This window comes from Schistocerca americana, chromosome 8 (assembly GCF_021461395.2).
Source record: "Schistocerca americana isolate TAMUIC-IGC-003095 chromosome 8, iqSchAmer2.1, whole genome shotgun sequence".
NCBI lineage: Eukaryota > Metazoa > Arthropoda > Insecta > Orthoptera > Acrididae > Schistocerca > Schistocerca americana.
Genome location: NC_060126.1, coordinates 417,852,354 through 417,879,266, shown reverse-complemented (window position 1 = coordinate 417,879,266; position 26,913 = coordinate 417,852,354). Strand labels below are relative to the sequence as shown.

The 26,913-nt window shown below is 37.5% G+C and overlaps 1 protein-coding gene across 3 annotated transcripts in view; it reads left to right on the top strand.

The window, feature by feature from the left end:
• Positions 1-13,017: 13,017 nt before the first annotated feature.
• The window catches only part of LOC124544725 (lysine-specific histone demethylase 1A), an 86,890-nt gene continuing 72,994 nt past the window's right edge, over positions 13,018-26,913 (top strand). The window contains exons 1-4 of one of the 3 annotated variants that reach the window (XM_047123374.1): positions 13,018-13,160; positions 13,979-14,295; positions 19,296-19,492; positions 22,014-22,211. In XM_047123374.1, coding sequence (XP_046979330.1) covers positions 14,004-14,295; positions 19,296-19,492; positions 22,014-22,211 — 687 coding nt within the window. In that variant the 5' untranslated portion in view covers positions 13,018-13,160; positions 13,979-14,003. Of the gene's footprint in view, positions 13,265-13,978; positions 14,296-19,295; positions 19,493-22,013; positions 22,212-26,913 lie in introns of all 3 variants that reach the window. The other 2 variants (XM_047123373.1, XM_047123371.1) reach the window with 2 other exon arrangements.

Here is a 26,913-nt window from a genome sequence, read left to right as displayed (position 1 = left end):
CATTGCCTCACGTACCGTTATACTAAACAGTGTTACTCTTCAGCAACTCCCTCTTCCCAGAAAACAAAAGCCTTTTGTTCCATCGTTTGAGCATTAGTATGAATTCTACACTATAAAACAATTACTGTTTTGCTGATTCTAATAGCACTTAATTACTGAATTGACTATATATAAGATAACGGAATATTGTTAATCGTAGACATTTATTTTTATCTTGGACCTATCGCAAAAACGCCTTGGGATTAACAAGGCTCGATTTGCAATAATTTGGGGACACAAGAAAGGATATTACCCTGAATAAACACTTCATTTCCTACCTTGTAGTTTTGTCCTCACCAAAGTAGAAAACAGACTGTAGGCTGGTATAATCTCCCTGTATGACATTGGCTCTGAAGAAGATACTAATTGTATTGTAGCGACAAAGTTCACTTTCTGTCAGTGCAGTGAAGTGTCTCATTTGTTGTGCGCGAGTGTGGTTTTGTTTACGACGCAGCTGTCAGTGGGCTTACTGTGCCAGCCGCCAGGTGCACTGCAATCGACATTGAATATTTCACAGCCGCTATGGAGCGTACATATTGTTTTGAGAAATAATAGTTCTGTTGTTATTTTGTAGTCAATTATTGCTCTCTTGTAGAAAAAATTAACGTTCTTTTCGGAGATGCATTTATCTATGTAAGATTGTGTACTTATCCGATCTGTACTCGCTTATTCCTGTGCGCTGATTCATACCTTCAGCGGATGCAAATAGAGTTTTGTTCTGTAAGGTATCACAGATAATTTCTTGTGCCCTCCAAATATTAACAAACCGGTCATCATTGATACGTCAGTAACCGCCAGACTATGAAGACTTATGGTCGACAGCTCTGAAACAGAAGTTTCGCTTCATTCTTTCAGAAGTTATTTAACTGTAACTGAAATGGATTTACGTTATTACAATTAGTTTTCAATGATCTACTTGGAATCAAAATGGATACAAGGTGTGAGTTTCTGACATAGCTCATATTTAAATTTTTAAGATATGTGTTAATGTAAAAAACTAATGAAAATCAAGTAATCTCAAAATATGAAGCATTAATTGAATTATCAGTACGACCAGTCAATTGTATACACACACAAATAAAGTTAAAGTTGTCTTTTCTAGTCAAGTATGCTGAAAACATTCTTTCATTGCCATGATTATGAATGTATTTTATACAATCTTTTGGCTACTTAGATTTATACAAAATTGTTTTAAAACATTGACAAGGAAATTAGGATTCAGTTTGTGATTTTAGAATAATGAATTCAGCAAATACTTTTAAATAACTCAGCCTATTCAGTAGTTAGATATGAAGTTTGTGAATGCAATATTGGTTATACTTCTGTTCGCCTAGATTTAATGAAAAGTCTACCCTTGTTTAAAACCGGTGTTGTGCTACTGTAGCTGAAGATTTCAGAATGATAATTAGATAGACTCTTCAAATCTCCAATGAGATGGGATTAATTTATTATTACTACACTGCTTGTGGTAGCTACTTTCCTTGAAGGATCATTGGCTCCAGATTCCATCTTAGATTATTGTCGGATAATCTTGCTTTCCAAAAACCTCAGTTTCTGGATACAACTCTATGACACAAATGCCGATTCACCCCAACTTTCACTCGATTATGCATGACCTTAGACCACATAAAATGTTAACATCACCAGACTCTCTCGTTTACGTACACACATCAGGCTAGATTGCCTGCAAGTGTTGTCATTTCGTTTCATTCAGTCTTTTCTGTGCAATTTAACATCAAGGTCATTCAAATAACTGTGGGTTGAGAACCCAAAGTGGATCCTGAAATACCTTACTTCCATTGTCAAAAGTATTAGACATTTTCAAACAACCTAGGAATATTACTGTCATTATAATTATGAAAATATTCATTATTACACATTTGATTTCTTTAAACAATATCTAATATTTCAGTTACTTGTAACAGATTGACAACGACATTTAAGATAGTTTGAAAAACATCGATACATTTAACATAGGCTGAAAACATCGATAATTTGCGTATCAATTTTTATGGTGCCAGTTTAATCCAAAAATTTTAGCAAATTTTTTGGTCAAATTTAAGCTATTACATTAGAGTTGGAAGATTTCTTTGATATTTGTTTTTTGTTCTATCGAAACTGACCCACATGAATTTTTAATAAAGCAACTGATTAACTACTATAAATAAATAATAACTTTAGTGTGACTCTGGTTTTATGAACACATTACCAGTTTTAACAATGTAAAGTGCAGATGTGGAAATCAAGTGGAAAATGGAAGACATGAATTTACAGACAGTTACAATCGAGGAAAGAGTGAGAAACGAGACATCCTGGTGTAAGTAGTGGCTCAGACACAGGATGGTATTATGCAAGGCCCTTTGTTTATTGCCTTTTTTTGCCATAGCCCCCAAAAAGGTGCTGCAATTTTTTTCTATAGTGATGTAACAACTAATAACATGACGTTCGCCTATGTGGTCAGCCAGCTTGATCAAAACTTTGCATTTATGGTGGAAGACATCAATTACTATGAATGCTTGAAGTCAACATTGGTACACCATGTGTCCACATCAGTGGAACATTAAATTCTCTAGTTACTGAATTGTGAAGAGATGGGCAACAAAACCACTTCACAATACCTCCAGCGTTTAAGAAGTCTTTCTTGCATTTGACACATCAGTGTTGGACTCCTTGCTTTAGGTGTTGTGGACAAGCTACTTCGCTCGTACCGGTGCAAACCATCATGAACTTGTGCGTGGAATTGAGCTTAGATGTACTGGCTGATCGTAGATAGCGAACGTTCTTACTTCCACCAGTAACAGTTACAGATTCTCACGACAACAGGTAACAGTGACAACAGGAGTGGTCGAGGCCCTACGAAGTAAGAGCTCTACAGATATGCAAGAAGATTTGCAGCAAATGGGGGGACACAGTACGACAGTCGTCGTGCGATGTACGAGCTTCAACTGTGTAAGGAGAACAAGCAGAGCTTTCCAACAGGAGGCGAGAGGTCACAAGGCGACAAGAGGTGTACTCCCACTCCCCTATAAGGGACAGCAGACCTCCCTCATCCAGATCGACTCTGCTACGCTGATATAAGACCTCTTCTGGTCAATGGGAAACATAGTGCTCACTGAGAGTGGCTGAAGGTAGGCAGAACCGGCTGCGTAAGTTAGGTGCAGTGCTAACACAACAAATAGTTTGATGACAGCTGTAGTGGCTACCAGCGATATTGGTGAACAGCCATTTGAGTACATTTTCGGGGCAAGTAGAACGACAAATCTCGAATGTGGCAAATGACAAAACAGTACAATATCTTCTCTCCCACCCTCTTTGTATCAACTACATTTTCAAGTTACAGTATCCTGATAGACACAGCCTTGAATGCTTTCTTGAATCCAGTCAAGATACTACAAGTTCAAAGAGAAGCAATACCACCAGAGTTCTCTGCTGCAAACAGCTCAGGAATTAATATGTTCAATAAGAAAACTCTGCAACTATACTTCAGAGTTGGAAAGAAGTACCAATGGAAAATTATTTCAGTATTTACTGAAGACACCCAAGCTGAAAACGTTCTTACACCTTTGCTTCAACAGTTCCCATCAATCACTGCGCCACACAGCGAGAAGAAACCTTTGAAACGCAGCAAGAGACATTTTATCAAGACTAATCTGGGCCCACTAGCACCTACACACCTATGGAAACTACCACCAGATCGCCATGCAATAGTGAAACCAGAGTTCGACAAGCTACTACAAGATCGCATCAATCGACACTTTGACAGTCTTTGTGCATCCCCAGAATGATAAGAGATGATGTGGTGACTCAGGGATACTAAATGCCAGAACAATACTAGATAAAAACCCGGTGCCAAATTTGCAAGAATTTTATAGCTTGTTAGCAGTATCACTTTTTTTATTATGCTGACACTATATTGTGCCAGTTATAGGTGGGGAGCGGTTTTGAACTGTGGCTGCGTAAGATACCGGTAGAGGTCGGGCCTGAACTACCACTGCCAAACACAGCAAACAATTGCCCTGTGGCCACTACCAAATGCTTTGTATATTCCAGTTTGCACTGTGTTAAGGATTACTTTTTTTTCTTATTTTGAAATTAGTGAAGAGCCTAATACTGGCACATAAAAGGATTCGAATGAGACTTTCACCACATCAATAGGAATCAGCAGTCCGGATGACCGTTGTGTCAGTTCTGCTTTCATGGTAGCACGGAACGTGGACGTAGGATGGCAGCCCTTCCAGAGGGAGGTGGGGCGCATTCCCCCGCACCACTCCTCTCCCCACAGGTAATCTAAGTTCTCGTTTAATTCGGTTCGCGGCCAACTGTCACGATATACTATCCACGTAATAGTATACTGGATTATGCAAAGACATCTGCGCAAATTCCAGTAACAGCAGAAGACATACACAAGACTGCAACAATTACCCGTTTTAGCCTGTTCGAATGTGTTTACATGCCTTTTGGACTTAAAAAAACGCTTATTGATTGCGTTTTATGTAGGGTACGATTCTGTTTTGCTTACATTGATGAAATACTGCTTTTTTCTAAGACAATAGGCGAACAAACAGACCATTTGAAACAGGTTTTTCAACGAATTAGTGTCTATGGCATAGCCATAAATAACGGAAAGTATGTGCAAGGAGAAAAACAAGTAGCTCTTTTGGGTTACAACATCAAGGATTTCCATCATATCGGAATAGGTGCAGGTTATACAGCAAGGGGATAAAGGAGATTCTTGGGAATGCCAAATTCTTATGGGACACCTGCCGGGGACAGCAGAACTACAAGAACCTCTCACAGCAGCACTTGCAGGGACCAATGCCAATGGTAAGTGCAGCCAGAAAGGCAACAGGCTGCCAAGACAGTGAAAGGAAATGTAGTCAGTGTGGCACTTTTAGCACATCGTTTTCCCTTGGTACCTTTGGCTATTGTTGTAGCTGCCACAGTCAAACAGTTGTAGGTGCAGTTTCGCAACAACACATTAAATTTGTCTGACAGCACCTTGTAAATTGAGTGCAGAGGGAAAAAAAGGAATGATCATAGTAGAGTATTGTTAGCAGTTTTCGAACCCATCAGACAATTCAGGGCACCATTGGAGGATAAATATTTCACTACATTCATCGACAATAAACTACTGACGTTTGTTCTCAGGCGCTGCCGTGAATGCAATTCTCCAAGACAGCATCAGCAAATACAATTTACAGCATAATTCATGAATGAAATGTAGCACATATCTGGGCAGACAGCTTTGCTGCAGATTACCTTTCATGTATAAACGGTGTATCACCAAGCATCAATTTTAATGGGGCAAGTGCAGACGGCAATGACACACAGTTGCATGAATACCTCTTAGTCTAGAAGACTGGCTTCCAACTGATAAAAGACTGATTATCTAATTCAGAGTGAAAATTTATGACGTCTTTACAGGAAGACACTGCAATTTCGTACCGAAGACCTACCACAGGCAAGCAAATCGTAGTGTTCATGATCTAGTGCATCCAGGTATTTAAAAAAATGAATGTGTAATGACAGAACGTTTTGTGTGGCCCTGTATAAACAAAAACTGTAAATAAAGGGCACAGGAAAATTTTGCCTGCCAAAGTAGTAAAGTGGTCATCATCCCAACAGCCCCTTCGGCGACATTCCCTTATTATTGCAAAATTTTTGTGCATGTTCATGTTGACTTGGTGGGGCCACTACTGCCATTAGAGGAATTCCATTTCCTATTACACATTGGGCAGAGGATGTTCCTATCACTGATATATCTCTTTGAGCCACTTACATAGTTAACATGATACCTGTCAATTGTTAATGTATGTATATATTGTATATACAATATATCTCTTTGAGCCACTTATATAGTTAACATGGTGCCTGTCAATTGTTAACATATGTTCTATATTTTTATAAATTTTTTATGATAGTGCATTTCTTCTACTCATTGTACAGGGGCCTGAAGATGGCATCGATGTAATGCTGAAACTGGTAGCACATAGAAGTTCATAAAATAAAATAAATTTCTACAATACATTCGGCTGTTGGTAAATTATTGCATCAAGAAGTTCATGCCAGCCATCATCCCACGATCCATAATGTATCAACGAACAGAACAATATCTGGTCATTGGCATGTACCACATATTGTAGTCTTTGTCATGCACGTTCATGGTAAGACTCCACGATCAACCTTGTTGGTGCTTTTTATCATATACCAGTTGCACTGGAAGATATACCCAAAACCGCTGTTTGCGCTTCATTCAGACTTCATGAATTTGTGTGAATGCCATTCAGGTTGCGCAATGCCAGCCACACTGCTCAGCACTTCTGTTACATCAGTAGTGACAGCAGTATTGTAATGTTGTCCAGAGAAGCAGAGTATCTAGCACACCTGCAGCAATTGTTCACTAGACTACAAAAACATTATCTTATGATAAACCTGCAAAAATGTGTCTTTATAGCGAGATAAGTAAGGTTCGTAGGGCACCTCATCAATGCACAAGGAATCCTGCCACCTCTATACCGAGCAGACGCTATTTCTCTGGTTCCCCAGACCACTACAATACGATAACTACGCCATTTCTTGGGCTTCACGAACTTTTATCAACGTTTTGTTCACAATCATGCATTATTGGCAGTACCTGTCGACGAAGTGCTAAAAGGCCTGACGAAACCTGTAGACACACTACAGTGGACTGACAGAAAGAAAGCATCCTTGTACAGAGTGAACCCTGCAGACCTTGCATTGTTAGCTCATTCTCTTCCTGACAACCTCTTGCATTTAAGGTTGTTGCATGATCAGCTGCAATTGGAGCCGTGTGTCTGGCAATCGCTAGCTTCCTTCAGCAAAAATTTTTTACATTCATCAACAAATTGTTCAATGTGCTACTGTGAACTCTATGGAGCATGTATTTAACAATTAAATTCGCAAAACAGCAGTGAAATCGAGATGTTATTTTGTTTTTGCTACCTTTTTCGGTAATTCATTACGCAGCATTTGCCTAAATCAAAAAGTTTAGGCACTTATTTGGAGGTAGACATTTTACGATTTGCACAGAATCACTTGTGTTTCCTTTTTGTGAGAAGCCAGCCAAGCCATCACCAGGCCAATTACGGCATTTTGTCTTCATTGCGCGATTTAATATGGATATTCAACACATTGACGGTGAGCAGAATAGACCTGCAAATGCACTACCTTGCATTAACGCCATAGTGCAGGAACTTGACTTCATACAAGTTGCTAACACCAAGGAAGGCCTGTCTTGAAATATCTTCAGGTTTACAGGTACAACTATTCGAATAAGAACCTCGAATATAGCACTACATTGCGACATATCAACATCACGAAAGTGACCGTTCATTATGGCAGATTTTCACAAACAAGCAATGTCCTCACTTTTCAACCTCTCTCATCCAGGGGTAAGGACTGTGAAGGACTTGCGAAGAAAACATTTGTTTGGCCAAATGTAGCAAGAGATTTTTTCACCACTGCAGTGCTTATCAAAGCAACAAAATAACTCATCATGTTACAGCTCTGCTTGGTACTTTCGTCCCACCAAGTCTGCACTCTGAGCATGTCCACATTGATATCACTGGATTTTACCACCATCAGAAGGCTATTAATATTTCCTGACAGTGATTGACTGTTTATCTGGTTGGCTAGAAATCTATCCTATGAAAGACTTAATGGCAGCAACTGTAGCCACGACCTCCATTTATGGAATGCTTCAGCATTCCTCTTCACGTCACCATCTATCGGAGAAAACAGTTCGAGGCATACCTCGTTTAAATGACACATTCTAACATGTGCTTTCCATCCCATCGCTAATGGTCTCATGGAATGGCTCCATCAACAATCAAAGTTCTCACTCAGATTCCATACCACAGAGCATTAGACTGACAGCCTACCTACTGCCGTATAAGGCCTGCAGAGTGCTTTCAAAAACGATCTCAGTACAACAATGGCTGCATTAGTGTGTGAACAAACACTTCAACTACTGGCAGATTTCCTTACTAACATATCAAACAGTATTATTGAAGCTTTGGACTTTGAGCAACATCATCACCTGCAGATCTCCGAGCTCAGTTGTGACTTTTCAAAAGAAAGAAATGTTCTACCCAGCGACCTTTCGTTTCCTGTGAATTACATCCCTGCAACATGTTTTCCTGCATCACAATGCCATTCAAAAACATCTGAAACCACAATATGATATTCTGTACATACTACTGGCATGCCGTGAAAAAACATTCATTGTTGATATCAATGGCTCTTCCATCACAGTATCCTTTGACAGACTCAAGCCGGCCTTTACTCCAGCTGAGACTTACACCAGTAGGGAGAAAGCAGCTGACACTGATGCTACCTTTGGATACTGCACACACCCAGTCTTCCTCTTCCATACCCTGTGCCTCCGAGTAAATCTCAAGCCACAACATGTTTTGTGCAATGTGTACATTTCAACCCCAAATATCACAGACACTTGTGGGGAGAGTCATGTAGAAAGTGAATCATCTGTTACTTTTTTTACAAGCAGCATACACTCTAATTCTTCATGCTGCCTCTTAACTACAAACAAATGATGGGTATAGATGGTCCTTGTAGTCTTATGACTATGCTTTGTAATTAATTGCTAATGATGTGTTGAACAAATATATAGTATTTACACATGACACATGTATTCACTTGGAACAGTCAAAATACCCCATTTTTTAAATAGTTCACTGATATGGGCCCTTTTGCAATTCTTAGTCAGTATTCTGATGGCCTTTCTTTAAACGTTTCCCACATATTGAATATTTCCATCCCATTATGCCATTGTGACATCCCTAATTATAGAATGTATGTGTGTAAAGTGTGTTGTTGTTATATGTGAGCTATTACACACTGCGATTAATATTCAAAGGGCTTAACGTTTTGTGCTAATTCTTTTTCCAATTGTTCTAATATGTCCATTCAATTTTAAATTCTGATCAGCATACATAAATCTGACTAAAAATTTTGTTCTAGATTCATGCACCATGATCTCTTTATGTACTTTAAGTCTTGATGTATTAGGCTTCCATTAATGAAAAAATTCGAGTTATTAGTCTCTTTGATATTAAGAGTTGCCTTACCTGTATTGCTTCTTGACCTATTGATGACTGCCATGAACACCTTGTCAGCTTTTACTCCTAAAATTTCTGGTGTCTTAGCTATAATTATTACACTACTGTTGTCAACAAATAACACTGTTTCACCTTGTGTGGGAAGTCCTTAATGCACATAATAAACAATGCTGGGCTTAACACACTCCCTTGAGGGACTCCAGTATTAAGATATCCTGTATCTTAAAATTGTTTCGCTATAGATTTTGAGCCTAAACCATTTATTTGCAACTTATGTATTCTCAGTGGTTCAAGTTTACATATAAGTATATCATGATCGGATGTGATACATGCTGTACTGAGATCTAGAAAAATGTCTGTTCCATGTTCTCCTTTTTCCATCTATTCTAAAATTAAAGTTGTAAACTTAGCAATAGCAAAAAGGCAGATGTTAAACTAGTCTGTAATTCTCTATATTTTTCCTATCATCTTTTTTGTGGACAGCAAAAACTTTTGCATGCTTTAGATAAACAGGATAGCAACCTGATGTGAATGACCTATTTATAATTTCTCTTTGGGTGCTTTAACGACCACGTCGGACCTTCGTCTCGTCCTGCAGACTTTTTACTCTTAAAAATCATACACGATTTCACTGAGGAGGAAATTTGTGTGATTTTGCATAAATCTAAGTCACGATCCATAGGTGAAAACAAAGTTCCAATGTTTCTGCATTAGCATTGCAACAAATCTTTTTTATGTTTGATGACAAGAGGCAATAAATTTAATGATACAGTGAGTTTTTTGGCAGTTTCACCGGGTTCACACAAAGCTTCATTTTACTTGTTTTTCCCACTTGAAGTTCATTTCTTGTAAAATCACCCAGTTAAGAATTTTAAAGAGTTGGTAATTGTATTTTTGTAATGTTGCAAACAAAACTTTTTTTACATTCAGTAACATTTTTCTGGGTTTGTGACCACATTGTCAATGTGTAACGTCAGTAGTTTTATATATATTGACAATGCAGTCACAAACCAAGAAAAATTTTATTGGTTGTGACAATGGCCATGGAAGCCTACGTTTATGAAACTTTTTAAAACTCTTTTATTGCCAAACAAAACTGGAAATAACACATATAGCACCTTACAGGATTCAGACAGGTTCATTCAAGGCAGGGAGGCTTATTAATGCGAACAGGATACATGTTTTAAGTGCAGAGATAGAATGGGATGAAGCATACATAGAAAATGATACTGATGCCAAATTCAATTTATTCCACCATAAATTTGTCTCGATATTTGAGTGTTGCTTTCCTGAAATGTTATCCAAAAAAGCCATCACAAAGTCAAGTAAGCCATGGATTACTAAAGGAATTAAGATATTGTGTAAGAGGAAGAGGGAAATATATGGACAGCCCAGAATAAGTCAGGATCCAACGTTAATTGCTTACTACAAAAGATACTGTAATATTTTAAGGAAAGTCATTAAGAAGTCGAGAAGCTTCTGTGTTCTGACAGAAATTATGATGCACATAATAAGATTAAAACTATATGGAATATTGTCAAACTGGAGACAGGGCAGCCTGACAATGCACAGCATACCATAGCAATAAAGCTAAATGACGATGTTGTGAGTGATAATTCAAAAGTTGCAAGTATTTTTAACAATCGCTTTCTGAATGTAGCAGCAAAAATAGGTTTAAAGGGTTCAGTTGAAGACGCAAAAAAATATGTTACAAATGTCATTCCCCAAGACTTCATGCCTGTAGGAATAGCACCAACATTCCTCACTGAAATTAAGGGCATTATAAATATACTGAAAAACAATGTGGTGTTGATGGAGTCTCTAACAGAATTTTGAAGTGTTGTTCTAATTTAATAAGTGGAGTCCTTAACGATATATGTAATGCTTCGCCGGCACAGGGAATTTTTTCCAGACGGATTGAAATACGCAATTGTTAAATCTCTTCATGAGAAAGGGGACAAGAGTGACTTAAATAATTATAGACCAGTCTCACTGCTAACTTCATTTTCAAAAATATTCGAAGAGTTATGTATTCAAGAGTAGTCTCACATTTAAGTGAAAATAATTTACTCAGCATGTCACAGTTAGGATTCCTGAAGGGTTACTCGACTGATAATGCTATCTACACATTTACCCATCAAATAGAACAAGCCCTAAATAACAAATTATCACCAATTGGTATTTTTTATGATCTCTCCAAGGCATTTGACTGTGTGGATTATGTCACACTCTCTCAGGTTTTATGGAACTGAAGGATATACACACAGCTGGTTTGAATCGTACTTAATGAACAGAAAGCAAAACGTTGTGTTGAAAAGCACAAATAATGTTGGGAGGGTGGTAAATTCTAGTGAATGGGGAGTTATCACAAAGGGAGTCCCACAGGGTTCAATTTTAGGTCCTCTGCTGTTCCTTATTCATGTGAATGACCTCCCACTTAACGTTCAGCAAGCGGAACTAGTACCTTTTTGCAGATGACACGAGTGTTATAATAAATCCCATTCCAGAAAAAGCAGCTGACGATATTGTTAAGGATGTCTTTCATAGAATTATTAAGTGTTTCTCAGAAAATGGACTCTCCCTTAATTTTGAAAGACCTCACTACATCCAGTTCTGTACACCGAATAGAGTCATATCGACAATTGATGTAGCATATGAACAGAGCTCAGTTAGCTGGGTAGATTTCTCCAAATTTTTGGGTGTTCACATTGATGAAAACTTGAACTGGAAGAAGCATATTACTGAGCTACTCAAACAACTAAGCTCAGGTTCTTTCGCTCTTCGTATAGTTGCTAATCTTGGTAATAAACATATCAGCCTCCTAACGTACTTTGCATATTTCCACTCAAAAATGTCTTATGGAAAAGTTTCTGGACTAACTCACCACTTAGACATAAAGTATTGGTTGCACAAAAGAGAGCAGTGAGAATAATTAGTAGTGTTCACCCAAGGGCATCATGTAGGCACCTTTTTAAGGAGTTTGGTACTTTTACTGCACCATCACAGTACATATATTCGCAAATGAAATTCGTTACAAATAATCCATCTCAATTCGCAAAGAACAGTGATGTTCATGATGTTCATACGTACAACAATAGAGGGAAACATGACCTTTCCTATCTGTTATTGACGCTGTCAGTTGCTCAAAAAGGAGTACATTATTCAGCAACAAAACATAAAGTGTCTGGCAGGTAGCAGATCAAGTTTTAAATCTGGCTTAAAATCGTTCCTTTTGGACAACTCCTTATATTCCATGGACGAGTTTCTGTTTCAGAACTGGTAAACAAAATGTAGCTCTAAATGTAGTTGCATTTGTAGAACTAAAAATTTCAGTAATATTAATATTAGCACTATTCATGTATGTATATATATCTTGTAATTTTAGTTGTTCCACATCATATCCATAAAAGTATCGGGAAAATGATCTACGGAACATGACATAACTAAAACTAAACTGGTTTTTGGAGAAGTGATTATGCATAGCTGATTATAGGCCTACACAAGACTCAACGAAATTATTATTTCTTGGTCAACTTTTAGTATATGTGAAACAATTTATAAACACTAGAATTCCGGATATTTTATTTAATGAAGTGCAAGTGGTGTATGGTGTGGTGAGAAGATGAGGAGATGATGTTCACTTTTGAGCCAGGTGCAGCTTAAGAAATCTTCTGTAGACATATGTTAGGCTATTGGAAGTTCTGAATTGCTGAAGAATGCATTTAGCAATAGAACCTATTGGGGGTTCTTGAACCCGAACTGATGTTTGATCTGTGAAAGGTGACGTATCCGACAGCATTTAGTTTGAAGACTGCTGGTCATTGGATGAAGTTGTAGGCTGTAATTTTGTTCATGTAAGATAAAAAGTTAACGCAAGTTCGTGAAAGATTTGCTCTGTAATATTTTAGATTTAATGAAACCTTGAAAGCATATTTCACGCTCACTGACAGTACGCCAATAGTTGTATCGTCTTTGAACAAATGCTTTGAAGAGCGTCTGTTGGGAGCGACGTTTGGATTTTTGGTAAGATAAAGAATGACAAATTTATCACTGACAGATATACGCTAAATGGCATAGCTGCTGATATCTCATTTGCTGGAAGCTGCTGAGATAGCAAGCATGCGCCGGTACTGAGAAAAAAAATATCTATTATTGTGATGTGAATTAGTGGTAAAGGGTCAGGATAATAACAATAAGAAAATAAATGTCATTTATGATTGTATTCTATGCTGTGCTGGGACATTTTAACGATCAGTTGGTTTTTTCGAATACGCCGAATGCAATTAAAAAATAAATTGGATGTACAGAAACCTTTTTTTATATGCGATAGATATGCATTGTGAAATGAAGCGAAAGGCCCATCATAGGGGTTGCTGGAGGTGCTTATTGCTATAACAAAGAAGGAAATGGAATCAAAATTAATTTCGTTATACGTACGTGCTACAGATACAGAATAAAGCTGTATTGTTTACATATTTGTTTTGGGGAAGATGAAGTAGGAAGGAACCAAAACAATTTTTTTTTTAACTTTAATTTATGCTCCAAAATTACATCCGATGCTGTGTTTTGTGAAGAATTGGAATATTCATTGTTTGATTGAAATCCTCAAAGGAGTTTGCTTTCGATTATGTCAGAACAGTGCCTTCATAAAGTCCTTATAGATCATCATAGTTTACTGCAAAACTGTAGATGTACGATTAATTCCCTGGAAATCGACACTTTTATAATGATGTTACCATTTAGAGAGAAAAGTGCTAAATAGGAAATATATCTTTTTTGGGGGGGGGGGGGGGGTAGGAACAATTCCTTACAACCTTTTTGAAGTACTAACTTTTTTGTAGGAAGTGTGATCAATCAAAGGGCACCATGAGTCGTCGAAAAAAAACGAAAGTTGAAATTCATGAAATGGAAGAGAAATATGGACAGTTAGTGGAGGAAGAGGAGGTTCCTGATACTCCAGAAAAGCACAAAGTTAGTGCTGCATTAGACAGTAAGCCTGTAATAACAGATACCTCCAGTGCGACATTTAAGAAGAAGACTGGGGGCTCTGCAACAGCTGAAGCAGCACCAAATGCAACACCTTCACAGGGTGGTCAGTCAGTGAAAGAAGTGAAAGAGGAAGAAATGGAAATGGATTCAGAATTAGATGACCCTACAGGTAAAGCTTTCTTGCAAAAACTTATATTCTCTCTCTCTCTCTCTCTCTCTCTCTCTCTCTCTCTCTCTCTCTGTGTGTGTGTGTGTGTGTGTGTGTGTGTGTGTGTCAGGAAGCATTGTCTTCAAATAGGTTGTCACAGTGAGAGGACTGTTGCTGAGCAAAGGAAAGAATTCTCTTATCTCATGAAGTGCAAATAACACAACTTAATTTTGTGCTTCTTAGCTAGGACCCGCAGAACACTACCCTTGCAGACACTCAAATCTTTCATGTTAACAAAATTTTTCATGGACCACTGTATGTAATGGTATTTACCATATTTATTGCTACAAACTACATAACAGCAATATAAAATAGCATTCAATGATGTTGGCTGCAAAGCATTGCATTCACCATTTTGATAGCTAAAGTTGCCAGTGACTGACAAAATGCTACCAATTTAGTCCTGCTGATTCAGAACTAGGGACATCAGTCATCATGATAAACGTGTGTGTATTATATATTTTATTTTAAAATAATTGTCAGGACATCCAGGCCGTGTCACCCACTATTTCAGATTTGAATCAAACTTGCCTTGTTTGTTCTCCACATGAAGAAAGGTAATTAATGAAATTTTTACATTTTATCTCTCTCTGTTTCCATTTTATGGCACTTCAAAGTTTGGTAGGATTGTAATTGTTAACATAGTGGTAGGACAGATTGACATTTGTAACCCTTCTGAAAATAAGTTTCCATTTATTTATTTGACATCCAAATGATGTTAAGCTGGTGGTTATATTTAAATAGCCTACTACTACAATTTTAAAAATAAGTAACTAAAACAATCAAGATAATAAGAAATTTGTACTTGCATCATTGTATTATATTTCGTAAAAAGTGTGATTGAGCATTATATTGAATATTACATAAAAGGAAAGGGATATCCTTAATACTTTTTTTTTTTTTTTTTTTTTTTCAAAAATAATTATAATCGCTTGGGCTGTCACTTAAGAAAACAAAATTAATAAGGCTTTTGTATCTTAATTGTGCTTCTCATTGTATAGTGGATATTTTAGGTATTTCTTTGATGATAAAAGTCTCACTTTAGTGGTACTATTTACATTTATAATACTGGAATAAAACGTTTGGTTATAATTAATGTTTATTTTATTTAACTCTTAACTAAATGATGTGAGAAGTGATCCAAGTTAAATGATGGAAGAGAAAACTTCACGCTTCCTAAATTAAGGTTGTGACAAGCTATGGCATAAAAATAAGTGATTAATGACTATTATATATTAACCTCCTCTTTGTTACCACACATGACAATCACTGATCCCATTTGTTGTGAGAATGCAGTACATGTGAGGTGCCTGGTTGTTTTCATCGCCCTGGAATACTACTACTAGCTTTGTCCATTACCTAATAGTTTGAACCTCGAGTTTTCCTCTAAATATTTACAAACAGAACAGGTACTGTTCACGTTCAAAAACAAGGTAACAAATAATATACCATATTTGTTTTTCTTGTTCTTCAAGTATTTTTTCTGCTTTCCTGTGAATTTCAACTCGTCAAGATTAGTCTTACAATGCGGATGACCATTTGCCAACAAGAGTCACAGAACTCATGTTGTTGCTTTTGAAAAACACCAACCTTTGTAAGGAGTCTAGTTTTGAGGCCTCATAACATGACAATAGATTGCAGATGGTGTTGACAATGGGTCTGTAAAAGAAATCATTCCAACATTTCATCTGGAGTGACACTGGGTGGGTCTGGAGAGGAACATTCGGAGAGCAATAGCAAATGACATCAAATAGACACTAATGTGTATCTATATATAAATAAAAAAAAACACAGATAGGCCTAAAAATGAGAAGTATATTGGAAAGCAACCTGCATTCATATTGTTCTGTTATTAAAAGTATATTTCAAACTAGCTTCTTAATCATGTTATAAACATCAGAAAAGTTTGGAAAGTAATTGCACATAATTTTCACCACTGATTTGCTTCTGATGGAGTAGGTAAGGTAGTGATCCATAGTTCATAATCGCTGTCTATGTAGCAATGCCCTGAGTGAAAGCTTGGATTTTTCCATGGTTGTTAGCGAGCAGCATGAGGCTATGATTGCGATGATGAAATCTCATTCTGAGGACTGATATTGAAATCCACATGTGACTACCCAAAATTACACTTGCTGCCGTTTCCATTCTCTCTTACGACGGCAGGCAGGATGTTGTCCTTGAAAGTGACACAATCAAATTCCTGTCCCATCATTTGTTAGTCTGAATCAGTGCTGTGTCAAATGGCCTTGTCATCCAAGTCTTCCATCCTTTTTATTTCTTAGTCTCTTTTTCAGTGTGGCATTGAGGGCATAATCTATTATGGATAATTATTTGTCTGTAATATGGGGATTTTCAATTTTGTGGATCTTTTGACAGCTTTTGTTTTAGTTTTGTCCGTAGTAGACTATTATAGCACTTGAATTCAGATTGACTGATTTAGGTAACATGCAATGATCAGGCATCATAGAGCTCACTTACATAGAAAACTCCATTTTAATTGCACAGAGGTTGGGAAGACGTGATCATATTAATCAGAATTTTGGTTTGGACTACAGTGTGAGAGTGCTACATCATTGTCATAAACAAAGTGTGGTACAATTGCTTTTATATTTGATACATGTGCAACTTGTTTCCAGAAAGGAGCATATCAACATGAATAAAGGTGCATTATGAAAATGTCATGTAACTTTTACAATTCACTGTAAATTAAAATGTTATGAAAACTCCGTCAATCTCTCTGTGAGTTTTAGTATGAACATATTTTCTGTAAACATGTATCGGTTTACGACTTGACGAATCTACGATGCCAAGACTCGCTCTCAGATAACTTTTACGAAGGTGGAGTTGTGGTGGTATCCATTGCTGTACTTCATAAGTGCAGCTTAACTGTACTCAATGAAATTGATCATTTTCGTTGGTATTTGCAGTATGTAAGCAGTAATACAAGACATGAAATTTATTTGAAAACGTGAATATTGACGAACATTAGCTGTATAATGGACTGACAACAATGAAAATTTGTGCCAGACTAGTACTGAAACCCGAATTTCTCTCTTTATGTGAGTGACTGCCTTAACTGTTTTGGCTATCCGTGCATGACCCATGGCTTCCATGTGGCATAATTCCTGCATCGCAGCCTGTACTTGTATACACATCATGTAATTCGTATACAGAGGAGGAAGTCACTGCCTAGTATAGGTGGATAAATACAATACTGCAGTGCCTGCGTTGTTAAGAGGAATGATGCAGTGTTCCTTTGGCCATGGCATGCATAGTTTGTATTGTTGGATAAATGCGAAATGCAGGCAGATCTGCAGCGTATAGGCACTTGGTGCAGGGAGTGGCAACTGACCCTTAACATTGACAAATGTAATGTATTGCTATTGTATGATTACATGATAGCGGAACAAACACTGGTTGCAGTTACTTCTGTAAAATATCTGGGAGTATGCGTGCGGAACGATTTGAAGTGGAATGATCATATAAAATTAATTGTTGGTAATGCGGGTACCAGGTTGAGATTCATTGGGAGAGTCCTTAGAAAATGTAGTCCATCAACAAAGGAGGTGGCTTACAAAACACTCGTTTGACCTATACTTGAGTATTGCTCATCAGTGTGGGATCCGTACCAGGTCGGGTGACGGAGGAGATAGAGAAGATCCAAAGAAGAGCGGCGCGTTTCGTCACAGGGTTATTTGGTAAGCGTGATAGCGTTACGGAGATGTTTAGCAAACTCAAGTGGCAGACTCTGCAAGAGAGGCGCTCTGCATCGCGGTGTAGCTTGCTGCCCAGGTTTCGAGATGGTGTGTTTCTGGATGAGGTATCGAATATATTGCTTCCCCCTACTTATACATCCCGAGGAGATCACGAATGTAAAATTAGAGAGATTCGAGCGCGCACGGAGGCTTTTAGACAGTCATTCTTCCTGAGAACCATACGCGACTGGAACAGAAAAGGGAGGTAATGACAGTGGCATGTAAAGTGCTTTCCGCCACACACCGTTGGGCGACTTGCGGAGTATAGATGTAGATGTAAATATGATAAATGTGAATTTTCATTGTTGGTGTTCCATTATACAGCTGGCGGTTGTTAATATTCGCAACTGTGACTACATTTCATTATTTAATGACAGCTGTAATTGCTGCAGTGCCTCTTCCTTCAGACATGCATTCGTGTCCAAAGGTACATTGCATCATTCTTCTTAACAACACAGGCACTGCAGTATCATAGTAATGGAAGAATACTAGCACTCTGAGAACAGCGCTTTCTGGTATGAAACAATCTCACAGCAAAACTTTGCTAGACACATTCGAACACAGATCTTTGCATTCATGACATGTTGTAGCACCTGAGCATCCCTCTTGGCATAGTGCAAAGCTTCAATCTGTCAGTATTCCTTTTGTAATTTGTTTAAGCTTGACAGAGCGCACCTTACTGGATTAGCACACCTGGTGAAAGGACATAACAGGAAGAAAAGCTTAGCCAATGCCTAATTGTCTTCAATGGGACATTAACTCTAAATCTCTCTTCCTTCTGTCTTGAAGTGTATTTCAAAAGCAATTGTGTACTTTTTATTGTTTCTGAATTGTCCTCAGAGTGGCTTATCTTTCATTCTGATTGCTGTTTATCATTATTTGTTTTCATTTCAGTTGGCTTCTCTTTGATTTGAGTTGATGAACATGTTAGGCATAATAGCCCCTATTTCATAAATTTCTGAGTGGAGGATTTTCCCATACATAAATATTTATTTATAACTTATTTTATAATTATTTTCAGATGTGTAATTAGTTTTCATTGTCCTGGAAATAACTTCATGCACGTAAATATTTATTTATAACTTGTTTTATAATTATTTTCAGATGTGTAATTAGTTTTTATTGTATTGGAAATAACTTCATGCACTGCATCACATTATCAGTTTTTATCTCTGATCAATTTGATTAACCAAACGATTAATGCAGCAGGATTGGAAGGCGCAGCATTCCAGAGTCGCTTGCCATTTGACAAACTGACAGCAAATGAAGCATCCTGCTTCCCGGATGTAGCTCAAGGTCCTCCACAAACACAAAAAGTTTTTCTTCACATTCGAAATCGCTTGCTACAGCTTTGGCTCGAAAATCCTAAGCAGCAGCTACTTCTGGAAAATGCTCTACCAATGGTAAGTGAAGTTTATTGAATAAACTTTTCTGATCTGTTCATGTCAGTAAATAAGTTGTTTCCATGTTTGAGCCTTGAAACCTTTAAACTCTGTTATACTTTAATATTAATTGATTGATTTGTAATTTTTTTCTTACCAAGACTGCAAAATCAGAAAGAGAAAAAAATATTAATGCTGTCTTAAGTAAAATCTACATCTCCTTACCAATTGCTGAATCATGAAGAATTGCAAGAGCATTAGTACATACATAAATTTGTTGTTATCTCCAAATCCTAAACAGTGTTTTATGTTTCCACTGACCTTATATTAAGGTGGACTAACAGCCTTATAGATAAAGTTGTGGCAGGGGTAGGAAAGAAAATCACAGTATGATGTTTTTATGCTCTGCTGTAAGCTGTCACATTGGAATTTACAGCAGGCAACAGTTTTTACTCCAAATATCAGTATGATGTTACAAAGTGTTGATATTTTTTTGTGCTGCTCATGAGTAGAATCTGGTAGTCTTAAGTTGCTATGCTGCTACAGCTTTGTGCTATCTAATTACATTCTGACTTCTTATAATGTAAGTGATTTCATGAATTTGTAAAATACTGAATTCACTATGAATCTCAAAGGTTATTGAAGAAACATTCAAAATAAAAACTGGTGTAGACCTTGATTCCTTGCATTAATTTGTTCCAGGCAGAGCAGATGTGAAACAAGTAGATGTATTGAAGATTTTTTTTGAAAAGTCCATATACAGAGATAGACACACATGGACTCACACTTTAGCAGAAGGTGGCAACCCATCAATAAAAAGCATCCCCAGTGGTTTTGTAATTTCTTAAATATGACTAGATGAGTTGTTGTACAACATACAAAAAGTAATAATAGTTCTAGAAGGGCGCACAAATTATGATTGTAGCAGGAAATGAGTTGTTCTGTACAAAATGAAGCTTCTGTTAACCCTGCCTAGAGCCTTCAAAAATTATCACACAATGAATTACTGACTTTCAAAGACTTCTTTCAACAGCTGAAAATGTTGGGGTGGATATGTGAGTTGGCTGAATTAAAAAAGAATGGAACAAATTTAAGGGGGGGGGGGGAGAATCATACTGTCCGTACATACAATTATTTGTCAGAATAGAATGTAATAAAATCAGCAGCCTCCACATAAAAATCTGACCTGTATTGTACAGTATACATACACAAATGAAAGAATCATTGAAGAATTGTTAGAAAGTGTACACTTTTGATAGAAATAATTTGGTGAGTCTCAGACTGTATCATATCCTAAAAACTAAAATTTGCAGGACATAGATAAAGCAGCCCCCATCTCCATAATTTGCTTCATTAGTGTGTGCAGCCGTGCCAACTGGACAGCAGGATTTGTGACTCCACAGTGGCATGTTGTGCTGCACTCCACCTTGTTGACTTTAAGATGATCCCAGTTCCCTTTCAACTTTTCACACTTTAGTTTTTCTTGTCTTGACTGATGCATTTCAGTGAGCAGATGAAGTATATATTTGTACACCTACAGTGTAGTGTGGCTACAGCGTAGTACCAAAAGCTATCAAGTTTTCTTTCTTTTTGTGTGTGTCTGTCGCTGACTCGACACTTCTGCTTTTTGATAAGTGGTCTTCTTTAATCCAAATGTGTTTAAATTCTACCAGAATGTCCACATCATTCCATTATTAAGGTGTTTGACTATACCACAGCTGTGCGGGAGGTGTTAGTAAGAAATGTGAAAGAGGTAAAAGAACTTGAAGGTGAATTTAGTGGGATACTTGTAAATTGGGGTCCACATGGGGAATGTGTGCCACATCCATTGATTCAGGTAAGTGTAAATTTGAAAAATTACGGCATGTTAGGCCAGCCTTCACTCTTTAATTGGAGAGCTGCAATTGATGTCAGAAGGAGGCATTAAGTACTGGCTGTGTTTCCAGTTCATCTGGCTCCCGTGTGTTCCAGACAGACTAGCAAAACTCAAGAATGATCCATATAAGTGTCTTGTAAGCTACTTCATTTGTAGGATATTTGCATGATTTCCCAGAAATTTTTAATGAATTACTGCCTTGTGTTTGCAGTCTTGTCTAATTATTGTCTTCCAATTTCTGTTTTCATATCACACTCAAGAGTCCTACAGAAGTACTGAAATAATGACACTGGTTTTGTAAGTTATAATTGATTTGTTCTTTTCAAAAAAAATACAAAGCATTCATATATACTTCTGTGCAGTATTTTGACTTGGCTTGTGGTCTCCATATAATTCCTCATCTCTCTCTTCAGTCAGCTAATCATTCACTGTACATATCCTGTGTACACTTCATTATATATCTGCAACACTATAGTTCTTTAGTTGGTTGCAGTAGTGAACCATTTTCCAATATGTAATGATAAATGACAGTAACATTGTGTGATATTTAAACATTTAATACCTTTTACCATTTCTGCTTCAGAAATTACTGAAAATATTCAACATTGAATTTTTTATATGCAGGTATTTCAAATTATTTTTTGTCAACGTAATACATTTTTACAGATGGAGCCACCGTACAATAGTGATGGACCTCTTGTAGCTCGGGTACATGCATTCCTGGAAAGGCACGGTTTCATCAACTTTGGAATCTTTAAGCGGCTGCGCCCATTGCCTGCAAAGAAACTGGGCAAAATCATTGTCATTGGTGCTGGAATAGCTGGCCTAGCTGCTGCCCAACAGCTGCAGCAATTTGGAATGGAGGTGCAGTTGGTTACTGTTCCAGTCTTTAATTTACTAAAAATTATAATGCAAATGTGAGTTTGCCAAGGTGTATAATTGCAGGAAGCCTTCTGGTACCATATAAATGTTTGTCTGAATATTTCCCATTAAGAATGTAAAATTTTTATGGTCGGAAACACAAAACTCTGATTATTTTGGTTTTATTAGTTTCAGATTATGAAAAACTAGAAATCGGAACTGATAAATCAGAAAAGTGATAATATGTTATATATATAATATGTTATATGTTCATGTAAGACCTTTTTGCAAATGGTTGTTGTTGGTTGTTGTTGTTGTTGTTGTTGTTGTGGTCTTTAGGTCCAGAGTCTGGTTTGATGCAGCTCTCCATGCTATTCTATCCTGTGCAAGCTTCTTCATCTCCCAGTACCTACTGCAACGTACATCCTTCTGAATCTGCTTAGTGTATTCATCTTTTGGTCTCCCTCTACAATTTTTACCCTCCACGCTGCCCTCAAATACTAAATTGGTGATCCCTTGATGCTTCAGAACATGTCCTACCAACCGATCCCTTCTTCTAGTCAAGTTGTGCCACAAATTTCTCTTCTCCCCAATTCTATTCAATGCCTCCTTCTAAGTTACGTGATCTACCTATCTATTCTTCAGCATTCTTCTGTAGCACCACATTTCAAAAGCTTCTACATAGTGTCAAATCATTTTAGGCTTGATATAGCAATAGTAAATTATGAAATTACGAATTTGGACGTAGATGGCTAGGGATTTGGGGGAGGGGGAGTGGGGTGACAGGTGACTCTTTACGCCATTCCTATCCTCCAAATGCTGCTACGGTTCTTAGTCACCATAAGCTACTTTCAAATACGCATGCACAAGGAAGATTTTATCACCTTCCTTTGGATTCAGCCAAGGAGAGATGTAGGGAGTGGGATGAAAGTTGCTCATAAGGCAGAAATAAAATAGTGTGGGTCACGAGAAATTATCAGTTTCAGTGAAGAGAAGTAGTACTTCTAACTAGCCTCTCTGTATATTTAGTCTGCTGTGGAACAGTCAGGGAGTGCATCGTGCAGTTGTGGTGTGTCCCAGCAACCAGATCCTGCCCTGAGGTAACCACATAGAGCACCTACTGCAGGAACTTCTGGCTGACAGCTGATGATGCTAGATTACATGCAGAGGGTTCCTGTATTGATGGAAGAGATCCATATTTGTCTGTTGACTGCTGTGAGACAATTGTCTTCCTGGGACATTGGCAGCTTGTTAATCTCTTACCAGGTGTGTTCCCAGACAGTAAATGCAGTGCAGTGTTTGTGAGGAAAGTGCTGCAAAAGATTTAGTTGGATTTGAAGGAGGTGCATCCCAACATAAAGTACATTTGAAAAGGCAAGTTGTTCAGGTGTCCACGAGTGGCCCTTATGTTAATAACACTTTCCTAAGAGAGCTGAAAAGCAAGCTCAGAGTCGAGGGTAATTCAGAGGGTCCTGTGTTTTTGGATTTTGGGACATATTGCTTATATACAGTGTAAAGAAGTTTCTCTTGCAACTCTGTTCTTGTCAGAAATTTGAAGCCTCTCTCATAGCTGTTCATGATGCAGTCCAAATCACGGTGGGGGGGGGGGGGGGGGTTGGGGATTGGAGTTTTATCTGTAACTATCGCAAAGCTGTTAATACATAGCTTCCGAAATGCCCATGGTAGGTACAGTGAAACAATAACAGACAAAAGGGCAATTGAGAAGTCCTCAAAATAAAATAAAAGAGAGTAGAGAAAAGCTAAGAACACTACAAAGTATGAAAACAAAACTCATGGAAAGTACTGAGAAAGAGGCTTTTCAGGTTGAAGTAGTGGATCTATCACTAAAAACTACCTGCTTGTGACTTCACTTAATGTTCATGTGCGTATCCTTATCAGACTAGTCTATTACTATTCCGTGCATAATCGTTTTGTTCAAAGTATATTTGAATTTTATTCTTAAGTCTCTTTGTAAGCAGTGTACTTTTTTACTGAAATAGTAGATTATGTTCTTTGTTTTCATGCTGATGGCTCATAATGTAAATGTTTATCAGTTATGTTATTTCCTTTGCAACCTAGTCTCATTCCGATTTTCCTGCAATTTATTTGTTCAAAAACCATGCTCAAAATTGGTTAGATACTAAGCACAGTATGACCCTGAAAAAACCAAAAATTGGCCTGAAAAACATGGGGACTTTTTATTTTTAGAAAATTGCTGGACAACCTGGAAGTAGTAGCTCAGCTACAAAGCCCTTTTATCCTTTCTGATGCTAATGTGTCTGGCACGTGCATTAAAGTTAGTTTCGGTACTCTTCTGCCTAGACATCTTGGAGCCTTATAATTAGCTACCATGAAAAAAAAAGTCGGTAGTAATAACTGTATTGTAATGTTCTTGGGGAAAGATTCTTAGAACTGGTCTAGGACTCCTTGAGTAATTAATATAAAGTGGCAATTTTTTATACAGGCAGCATTTTTGATCGGTATAACAAGCTGTGGATGAAGCTCCTGTTTACTGTGCAGTTGCAGAGCTCAGACACACAGCTGGGAAACCCAGCATGGACATGCAAGAGTGAAATCTTCCGTCGCTCATTTGTATCACACACAATGTAGTTTACGTCTGGAAACCTCTTATGAGAGGATACTTGCACAGATAACTGCCTATAGCATTCAGTGCAATCTTATTGCTGTGTTTTTGGTAGTGTTGTGATGTCCAGTGCAGGGTGAAACATTTCTGTGGAAATGCGAATTTATGATATATCTCTGATATTCATTGTAACATTATTGTAATAGAATCTCAGATTTGTTGAACTTAATGTGACTACCATCCAAGTCAAGCACAAGCACTCTTCTACAGACCAATACACTCTGTTCAACATATGAGGGGAGATTTTATCAGCTGTGTCTCTAATTCATTGTTAAAATTGGGTTATGCTGTTGATCTTCATCTCGTGCACTTCAGCCTTGATAAACCTCCAAACAAAGCAATTAAAGAGGGTCAAATCTGAGGAATGAGGGGCCCAAAGACTCTGAGAATGACATCCAATCCATCCACCAAGAAATGCTGCATCCTGGAAATTACAGACAATTGAAGTAAAATTGGGTGATGATTCATGCTGCTGGGGGGGGGGGGGGGGGGGAAGAACCTATGGCTCCAGAAAGATTTGAGATGTATCAAGGTATGTCTCCAGTAATTGTTTACTTTTCAAACCTAAAGGGTCAAGAGACAGTGGTCCTGGTTGTCTCTGATCACACATTCACATTTCATCTCTGAACGGTACAGGTGCTATTTTCCAGAGCCTGTAACAGATCATGTAACATGTAGCCTGTTGGACTGTGAACTCCCCATTTCTAGCTTGTACTGAATATGGTTGTTGTATGCAATTTCTTCGTTCTGTATCACAGGGTTTTCGAAAGTGTGTGTTGTGGAATATCTAGTGTCCTACTCAGTTTTCTGATAGATTCAGATATGCTTTGTGCAGTCTTATTCTACATCTGCTCCATTGTTTCTTGAGTTATATGTGACCTCTCGGAATGTTCACCACCAACATTTGTTTACCAAATTCTTGATTTGTCTACTTTGTGGCACTGTCTTTCTTTCACTAGACTATTTTTAAGGCTTAAGTTTCCAAATGACAGAGCTACAGAATTATGTCCACAACTGAGAGAAATACCACAAAACAAAGCACATAAACTTGAATGAGATGAGAGCTATTAATACACATGCGTTAAGTGCATTTCATAAAGGCATAAGAAGCCTCTGAAGTAAGGTAATGGATTTTTATTGCTTTGACCCTGGAAAATGAAATGTCAAAAAGTAAATCTGTGGATGAGCTATGCTTTTTAAGACAGTAATTGAACCTCTTTGTGATCTGAATATTGTGATGTGTTAATGGAGTTTGGAACGCTGAAGTTAGTTGTCCCAGCTTTAGATATGGCATCAGTAAAATAACTTTATGATATAGTAAGAGAATTAAGTTACATATTAGTAAATATTTTGTAGCAGCTGCATACAAAATAAATAAATGAAGTATGTGTTAAGTGATAATCAGTACAAGAGCAAAGAATAACATACAATTCTTAACCTATTTTTAATTGATTCCCTGTTTCTGCAACAGAAATGTGATGTAGATGAGTCTTTTATGGGAGTCAGTCCATGTTGTCAAGATACCCTATCTCAACCATCTTCGGTTTTGTTATGGTTTGCACAGAATGTAGCTAAGGTACTTCTACTGAGTTTAAGCTCCATCTGTAATATGATGCATGTACTGAGGCTGTTTTCACAAGAACCACTTTCTTTGAAAATTGTGCCAAAAAATTCCAAGTTCAGGAAGGTACTGTTGCTAATCTATACAGCTACAATCCTGAAAATTGCCAACGTGACACAACTTTCAGTGTAGAACACAGAAACAACTTACATGAAGATCAGGAAATAATGCGAAAAAATCTGACTTTGCTGACAAATTCAGTCACAGAAATTTTTTTGCCATCAATATACAAGGAGTGGGTATTAAGTAAAAGATTGTTTGTCAGTTAATTGTGTGTCTGCTTTTCAGAAAATTAGTGAGTTATGAACTCTCTTACAATTATATTTTTTAGCAGCTTCTAAAGTTGCCAAAAATGCAGGATACCAAATTTTGCTTACCTTTAATACCATTTTTCAGTGGTAGCACCGGTTCCCATCAGATCATTGAAGTTAATCGTTGTC